Raw genomic sequence first — 18304 nt, forward strand, 5'->3', positions numbered from 1 at the left:
AGTGGACACTCCCTGCCTGCGCTCTCCTGGCGCAGTCCTTAAAGTGCCCAAATCAAACAGGCGTTTGGCAGAGCCCCTGGCGCTGGCAGTGCCGGAGCCCAGCACTTCCTGCCTGCCAGTTCCGAGACATGGTCAGAGGAGTCACGCAGCCTGCCCTGCATCACCAGCTGTGCCCAGCCGCCAAACGCCACACTTGTCCACCCCGGCCCAGTATCAGCGACTCGGATCCGGTTCATACAGTGCTCAGCCATCGGGGGAAGGGCAGCCTGAGCGCCCGGCTGTGCCACCGCTGCTCTGCCCCGGCTGCTGTCTCCTCCAAGGACCACGGGCTTGGGCTCTCCACCGCTGCCTGGCAGTGACCAAGCCAGCGGTTCCACTTTCTCCTTGTTCTTGCTCACTGCCTGACTGAATTCCGGCCTGGGTTTTGACGGTAGCTCCCCGTCCCTGTAAAACTGGTTAGCAGAAATGGCCGAAGGCCTGGGCTGAAGGCGTCTCCTCCCCCTGCCCTCGAGGACCTGCGCGGCTTCTGCCGGGCTCCTAAGCACACTCCGGAGGCGTCTCCCTGTCTGAACCGAGCCGGCTGTGAGCTCGGGCCACGGATGTGACTCCACACCTGGACGTGGCCCTCCCTGCCCCGCGCCCAGCCGCTTTCCCCACGGCTCCTGAGCACGGGAGCAGGGCAGCGTGCCTGGCTCGTGAAGGAGCAGTGGTTGTGTCTTTGTCTTTACGGAGGGAAACCGGAGACCTCCACCAGGCCTCGTACCCTCGGGGCACTCGCTTCTGTGCCCCTGCCCCACGAGGCGCACAGACCACGACCCAGCCGCCACTCCGCCAGCTGCTCTTGGGGCAGTCAGCTACAAGCACCGCTCCCGAATTCTTCTTCCCTGTAGCCTGGCTATTCTCTACTCTTGCCCCACCCTACCCCAGCACTTTTCGATGCTTTGTCGGTAGTTGGCCAAGTACCCCAGACCAGCATTTGAGGGGTCTCCTAAAGTCGCAGAAGTGGAATTCAAGGATTAAGAACTTCTGAGTCCCCCTCAGACATCTGTAAACAGAAGTGGCTGAGGATTTTATAAAACCATAATCCATGCCACAAAGCTCACACACTTCTCATTTCCATACAGGATCCGTGAACCCCAGCACCCAGAGGAGACCCGGATCATGGAGTGACCGTTCCATCGGGAAGGAGCTCCCGCAGAGCGCTCAGAAGTTCACCTAAGGATGAGGTGTGTTGAAGCCACGTGGGGAAGAATCGGTGGCCCGAAGTCTGCTCGGCGCGAGCCAGGACCTCAGATTCGGCCCTCCCCACTCCACTCCTCAGGGTGGGTGCCCAACCCCCACCCCTCATCACTGCCGGGCCAACTGCAAATCCTTCACCGGTACTCAGCTTTGGCTCTAATGATTCTGTTACTCCAGGCAGTTTTCCAAACAAAAACGGATGGTTATTTACAATGCCTAGGCTGAAATCATAAATACCATCGGCAATTGGACTGAAACGCCAGGAGAGCTCTGCAGAGGGAAGGCTTCACGCAGTCGGTGTGTCTTGGCGAGGTAAAGGGATTTTAGTTCTGGAAGCAGCAAAAGGATCTCATTGTAGGAAAGTCTGAAATCTTAGGTGGTCCTGCACGTATGCTCTGAGGACAGCTTTACAGCAAGATTCCAGACACAGGTCATTTAGACCGGGAGCCAGACGACATTTTTCTCCCCGAAATTATAAGGAATCGGCGGTGTTGCAGTAAACTGCCCCTCTGCGAGCAGAATTACTTGACTTTGGTTTTCATACTGAATACCTTTCTCACACGGACCATTTTACTTTTTCCTCCAAAATTCTGCAAACCCTTCACTCTAAAACAGTACTCACGGCACAAGGCGCACCGAGTGGTGTCCGCACGGTCGCGCCCTTCCACCCAAAGAGGCAGCACCCTTTGCTACTCACAGCAATAAGCAGCATGAGCCCGTTCTGGGAAAGACTGGGGTTTTTCCCAAGGCACATCACACCTCTGAGGACGCCGTGTAGCCCACATCCCGCCGGAGAGGGCTGAGTGACTCGGAAACGCTGACTCTGTACGGCGCCACCGGCTACGCTGCGCTGCTCCTACACGGGAGAGCGTGACGATGCCACACTGCGGCTCAGCGCTGCCCCCCAAAGCTCCTCATTCCCCCGCCTCAGAGCTCAGTGACCCCACGGCAGGGCTCCCGGCCCAGACCACAGCCCCGTCTCAACACCCAGGACACAGCTGGAGCTGCAGCGTGAGGCCCTCACATAAACCGGGGCGGGGCTGGGGGGCACTCCTCACAGCCTCTCGATGCAACCCCGACCAGGGTGCCACTGCTGCCTGACAGCCACTGCTCCCCGGTTCACTGCTGTTCTGGCGTCAGGAGAAGTCCCCTCCAAAAACAAGGGCAAGTACAGCACCGCAGACACACACGGGGTAGTGGAGTCATTTGTCACCCTGCCAGGTGTTACGTGCAGCGGGGAAGTCCACACCGGCTCCACCACGCACAGGCAGGGTGCAGGGTGAGTCCCCGGCAGCCGCACTCCTGCAGCCCTGCTCTGCCACTCGAGGGAGCCGCTCCACAGACGCAGTCCACGGCGAGCTGCAGTGCCCGTATGCAGAGTGCGGCTAACTGTACCACCCTTGGACCAGCAGCAGTGCTGTCACCAGGGAACTTGTCACGAGATTTACTTATTTATTTGAAAGACACAGTTAGAGAGAGGAGAGAGAGGGAGAGAGAAAGAGCGTCCATCCGTTGGTTCACAGTTCACTTCCATAATGGCTGCAATGGCCACAGCTGGGCCAGTCAGAAGCCAGAAGCCAGGAGCTTCATCTGGGTCTCCCACATGGGTGCAGGGGCCCAAGCACCTGGGCCATCCTCTGCTGCTTTCCCAGGTGCATCAGCAGGGAGCTGGATTGGAAGCGGGGCAGCCGGGACTCGAATCCCTGCTCACATGGGATGCCAGCATCACAGGCAGTGGCTTTAGCTGTTACTCCACAACGATGGCCCCAGCAATCTGAATTCTGGGGACCAATCCCAAATCTACTGGGCCAGAAGTCTGGATGGGGCCCAGCCATCTGTGCCTTCACAAGTCTGCTAGGGAGTCAGACGCAGACCAAGTCAGAGACTGTCTAAACAAATGCTTGCTTATGTGTCTGATTCAGGAATGCTGGGGGAGCCAGTTTTTTCTCTCTCACTTCACCCCTCTCCCCAACAGACTCCCCCTGAAAAACAAACATCCGCTGTCAGGAGAAAGGGTTTAAAAAAACCGTTAACAGGATGAAGCACTTAGCAGACCATGGTAAAAAGGAATGAAAAGCAGCTAAACTAAAAAGGGTGAAAAAATTTACAACCATAATTTTGACTGAAAAAAAATCAACAGAAGCCTATGGTATATTTTATTAAAAAACCTGAATACCATATTATTTGGGGCTGGCATTGTGAAGCCACTGCTTATGATGGCAGCAACCCATACTGGAGCACTGATTTGAGTCCTGGTTGCTCCACTTTCCATCCAGCTCCACGCGAATGCACCTGGGAAGGCAGTGGATGATGGCCTAAGCACTTGGTTCCTGCCACCCGTGTGGGAGACCTGGATGGAGCTCCAAGCTCCTGGCTTCAGACTGGCCCGGCCCTGATGCTGCAGCCACTTTAGCCAATTGATGGGTGGAAAATTGACTCCATCAAGTACACAAGTAAGTAGTCTTTTAAATAAGAAAATAAATAAATAAATCTCTTAAAAACAGCTTATTATTAACAATCCATTAACAGGATAAAAAAGAAGCAGATGGCACCTCTGTAACAGGGGCGGGTGGGCGAGGAAGGACCACACTGGGAGCTGGACTGTGGTGAGGGCAGCGACCACCACAGCTCTTCTCTGTACCCACGCCATTTTCACCCCCAAATTCTGTAGTATATATCCAATGTCACATGACAAATTACAAACCCAGAAAACAAAAGCAAAAAGCATAGCTAATAAACTAAGATGCACCAATACCTTAAGTAGAAATTCGGGAAATCACTTACATTCTTTGGAACTTAAATGTTACAAATTATATAAGTTGGAATATGTTCATTCAGTTACAAAGAATTTTTAAAGATATGAGAAAATATTTATGATAAAATTACCAAAACAAAATAGTGTAAAAAAAGTACAATAGAAAATACAATGAAATGTTAAAAAGTTGACATTACATGGTTTTATTTCTTCTTTGTATATTTAACATTTGTCTACAGTGAATGTAGACAAATTTTGAAACCATTTTGAAAATCATTTAGGGCTTTTTAAACTATCACTGAGACCTTCACGACCCTGAGTCATTAGAGAAAATGCCAAGTCTTCTGCTGGAGGCGGGGAGGGAGCTGGAAGTTTGTGGCAATCTGGCGGTGATGCACCAGGTACGGAATTCAAAGGTTTAAATTCGCTGCCACAAAAACAAGCACACGTACTGCTGTGGCTCCTGGCGAAATAATCTGATTTTGTTGGCGTGGGGGATACCATGCCCTGAAGAGGACGGCAGTACCAGCTCGGGCAGGACAAGGGTGATGGCTGGCGCAGGAAAGCACACAGCCCGCAGAGCAAGGACAGACCGGACAGGAGCACATACCTCTTTCTCCAGGATTCTGCTGATGTCGCCCAGGGTCCGATCCAGAGCGGAAACCTTATTGTTTGCCCACGAGCCACTGTCTTGCACTTGCAGTTGCTTCAGAAGATCTTTCGTTAATCGCTGAAGCCTTCGACACAAAACAAATGCAAAGACATGAACGAATTAGCCTGTAGTGCTAGAAACACACCTAACTTACAGACAACACACGAGGCTGCCATGACGTCATAGCCACGCCACCAATCTACTCCTCAGCACAAAACAGGGCTCCAGGGCAGAATCTTCCACTCCCCAGATTAGCTGGAGCAAGTGAAGCCATCACTTTCTGTGGATCCTTGAATTACAAGAGGACTGGGGGGGGAGAGGCCGGAGGATGACTGCAGGAAGACGAGTCAGAACCTGAGCAGGTGCACGCATTTTACTTCTGTCCTCAGGCTGGGCTTGGATATTGGGAGCATCACGACCCTCAGGCTGCAGAACTCGCCGCGCCCCAGTCTACAGGCAGTCTGGGGAGCTGGGTCACACATCCCAGGACTGCCAGCCTTGCCGCTGAGCGGACTGCGTGGAACGCCCGCTGTGGTCCACTTGTCTGCCCAGGCATCCACCGCCTCTACCTTCCCTTCCTGTCTCGGGCAGATGCCAGGAGCCACCAACTCTCTAGCACCCCCTGCCTGTTGCTCCGCTGGCCACTCCCATGGGACAACCCCCCGCCTGTCACTCCGTGGGTCACTCCCATGGGACAACCCTCCCCACCTGTCACTCCATGGGTCACTCCCATGGGACAACCCCCTGCCTGTCACTCCATGGGTCACTCCCATGGGACAACCCCCCGCCTGTCACTCCACACAGGTCACTCCCATGGAACAACCCCCCGCCTGTCACTCCGCGGGTCATTCCCATGGGACAACCCCCCTGCCTGTCACTCCATGGGTCACTCCGATGGGACAACCCCCGCCTGTTGCTCCGCAGGTCACTCCCATGGGACAACCCCAGCAGTGGTTGTGACGATGATTTAGCTCTCAGCCACAGTAGCCACTTCAAATAGGGACATTATATTCACAAATGGACACTTTCCTAGAATACATTTTCACCTAAAATTTATGTAAAATTTCTCAAACAAATGCAGCGGCAAATGTAGGTCAAGAAGAAACTAATGAAGTCCAGTTGAAGCCTCAACTCTCCATCTGAAATTCGCCCTGAATTCCAACTCCAGAGCCAGCAGTACTTAGGCCTGAGTGTAGGCTCCAGCACACGACACGTGCAGGACCCTGGGGAGGTTACTCACATCTCTGCATCTCAGCTACCTGAACCTAAAAGCTGGGAAAACATCACCAGAGTTTTGAAGATCAGAGATGATTACCGTAACATGTTTAATATCCCATAAGTGGCCAACTATTATCACTATGCATTGACAGATCTCAATCTAACCAAAGGGAAATGGGAATCTGAAAAACTGAAAATGAATAATAGCAACATACTTCTTTCCTCTTCTAATCAAACATGGGCTGGAGCCCCATCCGACTACGGTTACTGGGCGTCCCGCATGCAGGAGCGCTGGCAGCCGGCGGCACTGTGTGGTAGATGAGCAAGCTGAGCACGCCGCCCCCGCCCCCGCACAGCAGCCCCCAGCACTCTCTCCAGGCGTGCTCGGGTTCCACGGAGGAGGGAAGCACAAGGACCATTCTAACTTGCAGAACACAGGCGGGTTGGATTTCACCCCGAGGTAAACCCAATCTGGGATTCACAGGAATCTACCCCTCGGGGAAGAATGCCAAACCAGGGGTGCCAGGTAACCTGAGCTGAGCCCGTCTCCCTCTGCCTCCACAGACGCACCCCAAACAACAGAGCCCCTCTCTGCACACAAAGCGGCCCATTTCGACTCATACTCTCAATGACTACAGGATGTCACAGAAGTCAGGCTCTCAGCGCCGGCTTCTCCCTGACGGTGCAGGAACAGGAGCTGCTGAGAAAGTGCGGTTGTTAACGCAGAACTGGTGACCTGGGCCGCTCCTGGCGGGCAATTTTTCTAGCGTGCAAAGAGAAAGCCTCCACTTTGGCAACTCCTAGCCTAGAACGTGAGACGGATCCGTCAGGTAAACGGCTTCGTGGACTGTTGTAGGATCAGATTTTTTTTCTTTTTCCTCTCAAAACTTGAACAAATTCCAACAGCAACTCTAGGCTCCAAGCCGCTGGTTACCGCGACAGGGAAAGGCACCTCTCCAAGGAGCCCTAACGTCCACGCAGCAGAGCTCTTTTTTGGGGTGGGGGTCTATGAGGCCCCTCTGGGAGGTCTGTCAAAGCCTAAGGAAGGAGAGGGGCCTGAGCTCAGCAGGAGAGAGCCGGGACATCCGACCCAGTAGCAGACAATAGCTGCAAGCTACTTATCCCACACAGGACAAATAGCCAGAAAATATAGGGAACTAAAAAAAAAAAAAAAAAAAAAAAAACCCCACCTGGAATAAAACAAAAAAGCCAGTTAAGAAACAGGCAAAGGACCCAAACAGACACTTCCCAAATGCAAAGTGTTAGTACTGTTCTGTTCTTAATCTGGGTGCTGGTTGTAAGTGGGGTCGATGACCAAAAGAACCCCTTCATTTATCTGTACACTTAGGTACATTCCTTAGTGAGTTTACCATGTTCCAGTAAAATGGTTTTTTGTTGTTGTTGAAGATTCATTTATTTGAAAGGCAGTTTTAGGCAGAGAGAGAGGGAGAGGTCTTCTATCCGCTGGTTCACTCCCCAAATAGCCCCAACAGCTGGAGCTGAGCTGATATGAAGCCAGAAACGAGGGGCTTCATCCAGGTCTCCCACATGGGTGCGAGGGCTGAAGGACTTGGACCATCTTCTTTTTTTTTTTTTTTTTTTTTTTTTTGACAGGCAGAGTGGACAGTGAGAGAGAGAGACAGAGAGAAAGGTCTTCCTTTGCCGTTGGTTCACCCTCCAATGGCCGCCGTGGCCCGCGCGCTGCGGCCGGCACACCGCGCTGATCCGATGGCAGGAGCCAGGAGCCAGGTGCTTTTCCTGGACTCCCATGGGGTGCAGGGCCCAAGCACCTGGGCCATCCTCCACTGCACTCCCTGGCCACAGCAGAGGGCTGGCCTGGAAGAGGGGCAACCGGGACAGAATCCGGCGCCCCGACCGGGACTAGAACCCGGTGTGCCGGCGCCGCTAGGCGGAGGATTAGCCTAGTGAGCCGCGGCGCCGGCCTTGGACCATCTTCTACTGCTTTCCCAGGCCATAGCAGAGATCCGGACTGGAAGTGGAGCAGCCGGGTCTCAAACCAGAGCCCATGTGGGATGCCGATACTGCAGGCGGCAGCTTTATCCACTACTCTACACCACTGGCCCTTTCCATCATCTTTTGAAAGTGCCTCATCAATTTTTTAAAATATTGGGAACTCATGGTCTAAGTTTATTTTTGGTTTCAGGAACTTGGAATTATTCTCCTCCCCTGAAGTTCTAACTGCCCCATCGTTGGCAAGTAGGAGCTTCTTCAGGCTGATTCCTGAGTCCTTGGACAACACATCAGGCCTCTGAAGTCCTCTTGCTGCCCAGCGTGACAAGGTACTCGGGTGTACAATCAGCTGCTTCCCAAGACACCCTTGTCTCTTAAACCGAGAAAGGACACCTCTAGCTCCAACCCAGTGAGCACCAGGGATGCTCGCTTCTGCTGTGTTGGCGACTGCTGCCAGGCCTCTTTGATGAACAGAGGCAGGAAATAAACATGCATGTATATACACACACGTGTGTGCATGCACGTATCCACATACAACAATTTCTTAAAGATAAAATATCTTCGTTGCCAGTCCGTGTTCTGATGTTTACTGCAGTCACCTTGATGGGACAATCATTCGGCAACTGCAAAACTGGTGTTTGCAGGCAGAAAATTATGCAAGAGCAAAACTGAGGGTGCTGTTCACGCGAGCCCTTCCTGAGGAGCCTCTCGAGGGGGCAAGCCAGGTCCTGCGGCTCTGGCACGTCCCCAGGCAGCACCTTAGCTGTTCTGGGGTCCTGCTTCCCTACCCCGGGCAGGCTGGTTGCTGCTCCTTGCCCTCTGCTGCCCCGGTGCCAATACGATGCAGGTGTCGTGCCTGTTTATTTCCACCCACGTATCTTCTGATTTCATGGAGATTCCTGGCAATGGGCTTTTGCGGTGGATGCTGCCATGGGCTCTTGCATTTGTTTTTGACAGGTTTCGATTTTGTTTCACAGCTGTTTTCACATTTTTGCCACACAGTCTCCAACTGTAAACATTATATACACACACACGTATACACTGTTCATTCTGGAAAAGAGAGATACCGGCATCACAGAGGGACTTACGACAACGGTCGCAGCCTGGGGACAGGAAGGCATCCTGTCATTTAGATGGATGACTCAGAGGCGATATCTGTAAGTCAGGACTCAAGGGCACGGCATCCACACAGTTCTCACACTCCCTCGCCATGCTGACTTCCAGACAACAGACAACATGGTGACTGGGCTTGTTACTTCACTTCCTGTAATCAACTCCAGTTCATCCATTTTACTGCAAAGTCACGATTTAGTTCTTTTTTATGGCTGATTAATGTTCCATCAGGTATATACACCACATTTGCTTTCTCTAATCATCAGTGGATAGACATCTGGGCTGAGTCTGTATCTTAGCTATTGTGAATTGGGCTGCTTTAAACACGGAGTGCAGGGATCTCTTCCATATGCCATTTCATTTCTTCTGGGTGTGTTCCCCAGGAGGAGGACAGCTGTGTTATACGGTAGATTTAGTTTTCATTTTCTGAGGAATCTCCATACTTGCTTCCATAAGGGCTGAACCAACCTGCATTTCCACCAAAAGTGTATTAGGGTAGCTTTTTCTTCATAATGTTGCCAGCATTTGCTATTTTTTGATTTCTGGATAACAGCCATTCTAACTGGAGTGAGGTGATACCTCACTGTGGTTCCTAGTTGTATCTCCCTGATGGCCAGTGGCCCTGAGCATCTTCCCTCGTGTCTGTTGGCCATTTGTATTTCATCCTTTGAAAACTGCCTTTGCTGGGGCCAACACTGTGGTACAGCAGGTAAAGTTGCCGCCTGCAACAGTGGCATCCCATATGGCGCCAGTTTGTATACTGGCTTCTCCACTTCTGACCCAACTCCCTGTTAATGGCCTGGGGAAAGCAGTGGAAGATGGCTCAAGTGTTTAGGCCCCTGCCATCCATGTAGGAGACCTGGAAGAAGCTCCTGGCTTTGGCCTGACGGAGCCCAGGCTGCTGCCACCATCTGTGGAGTGAACCAGTGGATGGCAGATCTCTCTCTCTCTTAAATAACTTAAAATAAATCAAAAGGAAAGGAACACGCCTCTGCCCCGTTCTTAACTGCACTGTTTGTTGTTGCGGGGTTTCTTGAGTTCCTTATATATTCTGGATATTAATCCCTTATCAGAAGCAGAGTTTGCAAATATTTTCTCCCATTCTGTCAGTTGCCACTTTACTTTGCTAATTATTTTCTTCGCTGTATAGAAGCTTCTTGGCTTGATGCAATCCCATTTGTCTACTTTTGCTTTTATTGCTTGTGCTCCTAGGGTTTTACCCAAGATGTCTTTGCCTAGGCCAATGTCTTGCAGCATTTCCCTGATGTTTTCCTCTAATAATTTGATGGTTTCAAGTCTTAAATTCTTGATCCGCGCCGCGGCTCACTAGGCTAATCCTCCGCCTAGCGGCGCCGGCATACCAGGTTCTAGTCCCGGTTGGGGCGCCAGATTCTGTCCCAGTTGCCCCTCTTCCAGGCCAGCTCTCTGCTGTGGCCAGGGAGTGCAGTGGAGGATGGCCCAGGTGCTTGGGCCCTGCACCCCATGGGAGACCAGGAAAAAGCACCTGGCTCCTGGCTTCTGCCATCGGATCAGCGCGGTGCGCCGGCCGCGGCGGCCATTGGAGGGTGAACCAACGGCAAAGGAAGACCTTTCTCTCTGTCTCTCTCTCTCTCACTGTCCACTCTGCCTGTCAAAAAAAAAAAAAATTCTTGATCCACTGGGAGTTGATTTTTGTATAGAACATATGGTAGGGGGTCTTGTTTCAAACTTCTGCCTATGGAAATCCAATTTTCCCAACATCAATTGTTGAAGAGACTGTCCTTTCTCCAGGGAATAGCTTTAGCGAGTCTGCCAAATATTACTTGGTTGTAAATACACAGGATAATTTCTGGGGTTCTATTCTGTTCCATTGATCTATATGTCTATTTTTTTGTGCCAGTACCAGGCGGTTTTGATTTTAACTGCCCCACAGTATGTGTTGAAATCTGGTATTGTGATGTCTCTGGCTTTGTTTTTATTGTTTAAGATTGCTCTGGCTATTTGGGGTCTTTTGTGTTTCCATGTGAATTTTAGGATTGTTTTTTGTAGTTCTGTTTAGAATGTCCTTGGAATTTGGACTGCAACTACATTGAATCTGTAAACTGCTTTGGGTAATACTGACATCTTGATGACAATAATTCTTCCAATCCATGAAAATGGAAGAGTTTCTCCCCCATTTTTCTGTGCTTTCTTCTTCTATTTTTTCATTAATGCTTTGTGATTTTCATTGTAGAGATCTTTCACGTCCTTGGTTAAATTTAATCCAAGTTATTTAATTTTCTTGGTAGCTATTGTGAATAGAACTGATCTTGTAAGTTCTGTCCCAGCCAGAACAATGCTGACGTCTAAGAATACTATCACTTTTTGTTTGTTGGTTTTATCTCCTGAACCTTCGCCAAATTCTCTTGTGAGCTCTAACGGTCTCTTAGTGGATTCTTTGGTTCCCTATAAAAAGGATGATGTCATCTGCAACCAGGTATCATTTGCATTCTCCTTTTGAATGGGTATCCCTTTGATTTCTTTTTCTTGCCTGGTTAGCCAGCTCCTATGTGACAACTTGGAGACGATGCTTCTTCCAGGCTGTCGCCTTTCCAGTCTTATGGATTAAGAGAAGCTCCTGGTTGCCTCCTGAGTAGGAGACTGCCCCCGGGAATCCTCCACCAGAGCACCTGCTAGGGAGGCGGTGAACAGGGGTCCGATTCAGAATCTCCCGAGCTGCCAGACTAGAAGTGGGATGTGAGAGAGAGGACGACCGCAGGGATTTCAGTCTCGACTGCACGGGTGGGGACTGGCCACTTCCTAACTGCAGAACCATGAGGGGTAAATGTGGGAGAACAGACGCCAGGAGTTTCATGTTACCCATGGTCTTTGGAGGGGTCCAATCGGAGAGACAGGCACTCAAGTGGAAACACTGAATAGGAAGTTGGACAAGTGCGTCTGGAGACTGGGGGAGAGGTCTGGGCTGTAAATTAAAAGTCTTTCAGTGACTAGATCCTTAAAGCCATGAAACTAAGTGAAATTACCAAGGGACTAATCCTCTAACTGAACTCTCAAGACAAAAACATGCTGACGACAGAGGCCAAAGAGGTGAGAAGGAACGGGGTAAAAGATACTGAAGAGGAGGGCTCAGTTCAATGAGTGGGGAATCCAGAGAAAGCTCAGGGAGAGGCTGTCACATTAGCACCCTCTAGGAATGGCATTTTGGTAGCCAGGACTTGAGAAGTCTCTTCCTATGGTGATTCTGGACTTGGCCAAGCCTTTTATTATTAATATTTTAAAAATATTTCCCCAAAGCAAGTGTGACCCAAGTAGAGGCTTCATAAAGGTGCACACAATGTCTTCTGCTGCTGTGTGCAAAAATTTGGGCTGCGCACTGGGTCAGGCTTTTCCAGCACACACAACTGTCCGGCAGACCAATGTGGCTGTCGTGGATCCTCTGGCCCAAAGGAGATGCAGGCAAGTGGTAACTGGAAAGAGAAGCCAGCAGACCCTTCCAGGACGAGTCGGAGAGCTTGATGCAAGCGATAACGGAAAACTGACCGCTGGACTCGGCAACAAGAAGTTCCTATACTCCTGGACGAGACCCAATGAGGGCCGGCGCTGCGGCTCACCAGGCTAATCCTCCGCCTGCGGCGCCGGCACACCGGGTTCTAGTCCCAGTCGGGGCGCCGGATTCTGTCCCGGTTGCCCCTCTTCCAGGCCAGCTCTCTGCTGTGGCCCGGGAGTGCAGTGGAGGATGGCCCAAGTACTTGGACCCTGCACCCCATGGGAGACCAGGAGAAGCACCTGGCTCCTGCCTTCGGATCAGTGCGGTGTGCCGGCTGCAGCGTGCTGGCCGCGGCAGCCATTGGAGGGTGAACCAACGGCAAAAAGGAAGACCTTTCTCTCTGTCTCTCTCTCTCACTGTCCACTCTGCCTGTCAAAAAATAAAAATAAAAATAAATAAATAAATAAATAAAAAGACCCAATGAGGCGGCAGAGAAGAAAGTCTGTGTGGACCGGATCAAAGTAGAATGGGAGACTTAGGAAACAGACGGTCATAAACGGGCTAAGAAGTACTCCAGGACCAATCACTAACAGACTGATCACTGGAGAGTTCTTAATGACCACCCAAAGTGTTACTTTAAGTGCAGTGGTGTTTTCTTCACAATCACTAGTGATGAAATCACTGCCTACAATAGGAAAGAGGGCAGCAACACCGAAACTTTCCTAGTTTCCAGCTTCGGTAATAGTCTAGTCAACCAACTTAGGCAGGAACAGTAAATGAGTAAATGTCAATGATGTCATCTTCAATATTTGCTACCAAGTTCAACGGTGGACTCAGCATCCTCCATTCTGACCCCAGATCTTAAAAATTAAAAAAAAAGAAAAGAAATCATAAAAATAAATCCGCAATCCTCTGAAGATAAAGAAAGATCAGTAGGTGGAAAAGAAGCTGTGAGAAATCACTTCAAGAAGCCAAGTGATGGATGGATGGAAGGATGGATGGAAGGACGGATGGATGGAAGGATGGATGGAAGGATGGAAGGATGGATGGATGGATGGAAGGATGGATGGATGGATGGAAGGATGGATGGAAGGATGGATGGATGGATGGAAGGATGGATGGATGGATGGAAGGATGGAAGGATGGATGGAAGGATGGATGGATGGATGGAAGGATGGAAGGATGGATGGATGGATGGAAGGATGGATGGAAGGATGGAAGGATGGAAGGATGGATGGATGGATGGAAGGATGGATGGATGGAAGGAAGGATGGAAGGAAGGATGGAAGGAAGGATGGAAGGATGGATGGAAGGATGGATGGATGGATGGAAGGAAGGATGGAAGGATGGATGGATGGATGGAAGGAAGGATGGATGGAAGGATGGATGGATGGATGGATGGATGGAAGGATGGAAGGAAGGATGGAAGGATGGATGGAAGGATGGATGGATGGATGGATGGATGGAAGGATGGATGGATGGATGGAAGGATGGATGGAAGGATGGATGGATGGATGGATGGATGGAAGGATGGATGGAAGGATGGATGGATGGATGGATGGATGGAAGGATGGATGGAAGGATGGATGGAAGGATGGAAGGATGGATGGAAGGATGGAAGGATGGATGGAAGGATGGATGGAAGGAAGGATGGAAGGAAGGATGGAAGGATGGATGGAAGGATGGAAGGATGGAAGGATGGATGGAAGGATGGATGGATGGAAGGAAGGATGGAAGGAAGGATGGATGGATGGATGGAAGGATGGATGGATGGAAGGATGGAAGGATGGAAGGATGGATGGATGGATGGATGGAAGGATGGAAGGATGGATGGAAGGATGGAAGGATGGATGGAAGGATGGATGGATGGATGGATGGAAGGATGGAAGGAAGGATGGATGGAAGGATGGAAGGATGGATGGAAGGATGGATGGAAGGATGGATGGAAGGATGGAAGGATGGATGGAAGGATGGAAGGATGGATGGAAGGATGGATGGAAGGATGGATGGATGGAAGGAAGGATGGATGGATGGAAGGAAGGATGGATGGATGGATGGATGGAAGGATGGATGGATGGATGGATGGATGGAAGGATGGAAGGATGGATGGAAGGATGGATGGAAGGATGGATGGAAGGATGGAAGGATGGATGGAAGGATGGAAGGATGGATGGAAGGATGGATGGAAGGATGGATGGAAGGATGGATGGATGGAAGGAAGGATGGATGGATGGAAGGAAGGAAGGATGGATGGATGGATGGAAGGATGGATGGAAGGATGGATGGATGGAAGGATGGAAGGATGGAAGGATGGAAGGATGGATGGAAGGATGGAAGGATGGATGGATGGAAGGATGGATGGAAGGATGGAAGGATGGATGGAAGGATGGATGGAAGGATGGATGGATGGAAGGAAGGATGGATGGAAGGAAGGATGGATGGATGGATGGATGGATGGAAGACAGACTGACCACAGGCTAATGGACATGGGATAGGATTCTGCAAACAGCAGGGGGAGTGACCGCAGTGCTGCCCCGGGCCCAGGGAAGGCTGGTCTCAGGAGGGAGAGGAAGAGGAAGAAGTGGAGGGGGTGAAGGAGGAGGCGGCGGCGGCGGCAGTGACCGAGACCCTGGGCGGCCCACCAGGTGACTGCTGAAGACCTAGTGAAAGGACTGAGGCGGCGGATGCTTGCCTGGCATCCATCACGCTGTAGCACAACCCAGCAGAGAAGTGGAAAGAAAAATTTAATATTCGTACAAGAAAAGCGATCATTCAAGTTTAAGTCAAAAACAAGGAGATTTTCAAATGTGTAAGGACACAGAAAGTTCACTAACCACAGGCCGACTCTTAAAGAGTTATTAGACGATGACTAAACACAAATTAGTTCCTAACGGGTTGATGTGGCAGCACAGCGGGTAGAGCTGCCACTTGGGAGCCTGCACCCCACAAAGGAGAACCTGACTGAAGTTCCAGCTACTCCCACTTTTTGTTTTTAAAGATTTATTTATTTATTTGAAAGTCAGAGTTACAGAGAGAGGGACAGACAGACAGAGAGGTTTTCCACTGCTGGTTCACTCCCCAACTAGTCACAATGGCCAGAGCAGGGCCAGTCTGAAGCCAAGAGCTTCTCTCCATGTCTCCTACATGGGTGCAGGGGACCAAGAACTCAGGCCGTCTTCTAGACTGCTTTCCCAGGCACATTAGCAGGGAGCTGGATCAGAAGTGGAGCAGCCAGAATTTGAATTGGTGCCCATATGGGATGCCGGCACTGCAGGTGGCTTAACCCACTATGCCCCAATGCCAGCCTCTAAATAAATCTTTTTAAAAAGTAAAAGAAATTTTAAAAATTAATGCATAAAAAGTGGGATACAAGAAAATACTGGGGAGCAGAGAAGGCAGTACAATTTAGCGCTAAACCTAAGAATGTATTGATTATAAAAGAAAATCTAATCACTCAGAAGTAAAATCCCAAAGGATACAAACGTGGGAAGTAACTCTAAAAATGAGACTGCTGGAGCTCTTTTATTACGCACTCTTATCTTTGATTGAAAAACATATTTAAGTGCCTAATAACAATCTCAAAGTAAACAAAATGAGAATAGAAAAGGAATTATAAATCATCCTGAATCATCAAAGCAAAAGAACAAAAATGTCATCCATCTGGGCTGGCACTGCAGTTAATCTGCCGCATTGTGATGCTGTTGTGACAGGGCCAGTCAAGCCCTGGCTGCTGCCCTGTAGATCTGGCTTCCTGCTAACGTGCCTGGGAAAGCCCTCAACGATGTTCCACGTGCTTGTCTCTGCCACCCACACGGGCGACCTGGATGGAGGTCCTGGATCCCGGATTCAGCTTGGCCCAGGCCTGCAGCTGGGGCATTTGGGGAGTGAAACAGCAGATGGAAGATGTCTGTCTGTCTCTCTTTTTTGGTCTCTCCTTGTCATTCTCTCAAATAAACAAAATCTTATAAAACTTTAGCAGTCTTAGAAAAGGTAAGAAAAGAAAGCATGATCAATATAAAACACAAAATAGAAGGGTTAAAAGTAAGTCCACAGGGATCAATTATCACAACAAATGTAAATGAGTCAAATTTAAAATTGTTTTTTACTAGAAGAGATACATGACTGAATAACAAAGTCTAGCTGTTTATATACTAATTATCAGATGGAACGGAAATAAAACTAAACACAAAGACTAAAAACATATCAGTTTATATAAGGTTAATTCAAAAGTTCATGGAAAATGAAATTAAATGATAAGGGTTATTTTGGTAGCAAGCATTCTGAAGTTCATGCACATGAATGGGGTCTTCAAAAAGTTTGAGAAAAATGCATATTATGAATATACTGTGCATGAATTTCAATTTTTTGCAACAAAATAAAGTTATCTTTTAACTCTATTTCCATAAACTTTCTGAAGTATCCTGGCCTTTGTCGCTCCCCCTCTTCGTGGAGGAGCAACACAGGACCCTGCGCTGTTCTTTCGTCTGCTCGGCCCTCCCCGGGTTTGCTGCTGGTTCTTCCCGGGTTGGCTACTATCCCTTCCACCTCCGTGGAAGGGCAGTTCCCCCTGGCCGCATTCCCCACTTCCGCAGGGGAGCGGCACACCGCCGGCCGGCTCTTCTCGGGGGCTGCACGGGTGTTCCTTCAGCTAGATGTTCCCCATAGATGTTCCTGGTGCATGCCGTCTCTCTCCTCCTTTATAGTCCTCCTCCGCCAATCCCAACTCGGCTGCCCACACGCCGAGTACGCTGCTCTCCAATCAGGAGCAAGTCCTACAGTTAATTGGTTGAACTGGAGGCAGCTGTGCGAAAGCTGTTTACTTCTCTCCCAGCGCCATATTGTGGGAGAGCAGATGCATAGAATAAGTCCTAATTCGAGTAACTTAGTCTAGTCCGGATTGCTCCCCACAGATCCCCCTTTCTTTTTATTTTTTAGCGTTGATACGCGCCTGTCTTCGGTGTCCCGCGGCACACACTCTGCTCTACTTGCTAGAGTTGCCACAGGCTCTTACAAGTCCTATCAGGCAAACCGAATCCGGGTCCTCTCTTCGCCATGTTGTGAGGAGGTTTTTAGGCGCTGATGCGTGCCTGTGTTCGGTGCCCTGCAGCGCATGCTCTGCTCTGCCTGCAGGGGACTTACAAGACCTATCAGGCAAACCGAATCCAAGCCTTCTCATTGCCTTATTGTGGGGGAGACTTATTAGTGTTGGTTCGTGCCTATCTTCGGTGACCTGCAGCTCATACTCTGGTCAAGCTTTGCTGGCGCTTACCGCCTTAAATCAGGCAGACCGAATCCAAGCCTCCTAATTGTTGCATTGTGGGGAAGCTTTACTGATGTTAATTCGTGCCTGTCTTCGGTGACCTGCGGCGCATAAGCTGCTAGCCGCCGCAGGTGCTCATCGCCTCACTTGATTAGGCAGACCGAATCCAAGCTCTCACATTGCAGTGTTGTAGGGAGGCCTTTTTATCTCTCTATTTCTCTATCTCCGGGCATTCCCACTTCTCCCATCTTACTTCTATCTTCCAGCATTCCTATTTTTCTCACTTTACTTCTAAACTTCTGTTTCTCTTATCCCTGCGGCTTTCCGGCACCTCGCCCCGCCGGCGGGTTCCCGGCTCTGCGCCGCTTCAGCCCGAGCACCTCTCTCATCTGCGCAGCTTCCCGGCTTTGCGCGGCTCGGCTTCGCGCGCTCCGCGGACTCCACGCTTAACCCTTTCGCGTCTGAACCACGGCCTACGCCAGCGTTCCCTATCTATTCACGCCCCGTGCTCTCTCTGCACGCGGCGGCTTCCGCGAGTAACACAGCGTAGCTTGCGTCTCCACCACTAGCATTCAATCCAAGTTCCCCGGGCTAGCCTGGCGAATTCAACCCAGCGTACGTCTCCGCCCC

General features: G+C 50.3%; 1 protein-coding gene across 10 annotated transcripts in view; it reads right to left on the reverse strand.

Annotated features, from left to right (window-relative positions):
* Positions 1–18304, reverse strand: part of SCAPER (S-phase cyclin A associated protein in the ER) — a 439476-nt gene that overhangs the window by 192736 nt on the left and 228436 nt on the right. For all 10 annotated transcript variants that reach the window (XM_070054635.2, XM_051834595.3, XM_051834596.3 and 7 more), the window contains one exon: positions 4605–4731. In XM_070054635.2, coding sequence (XP_069910736.1) covers positions 4605–4731 — 127 coding nt within the window. The remainder of the gene's footprint in view (positions 1–4604; positions 4732–18304) is intronic.

This window comes from Oryctolagus cuniculus, chromosome 12 (genome assembly GCF_051225735.1).
Source record: "Oryctolagus cuniculus isolate XC-2025 breed Fujian yellow rabbit chromosome 12, ASM5122573v1, whole genome shotgun sequence".
Classification (NCBI taxonomy): Eukaryota; Metazoa; Chordata; class Mammalia; order Lagomorpha; family Leporidae; genus Oryctolagus; species Oryctolagus cuniculus.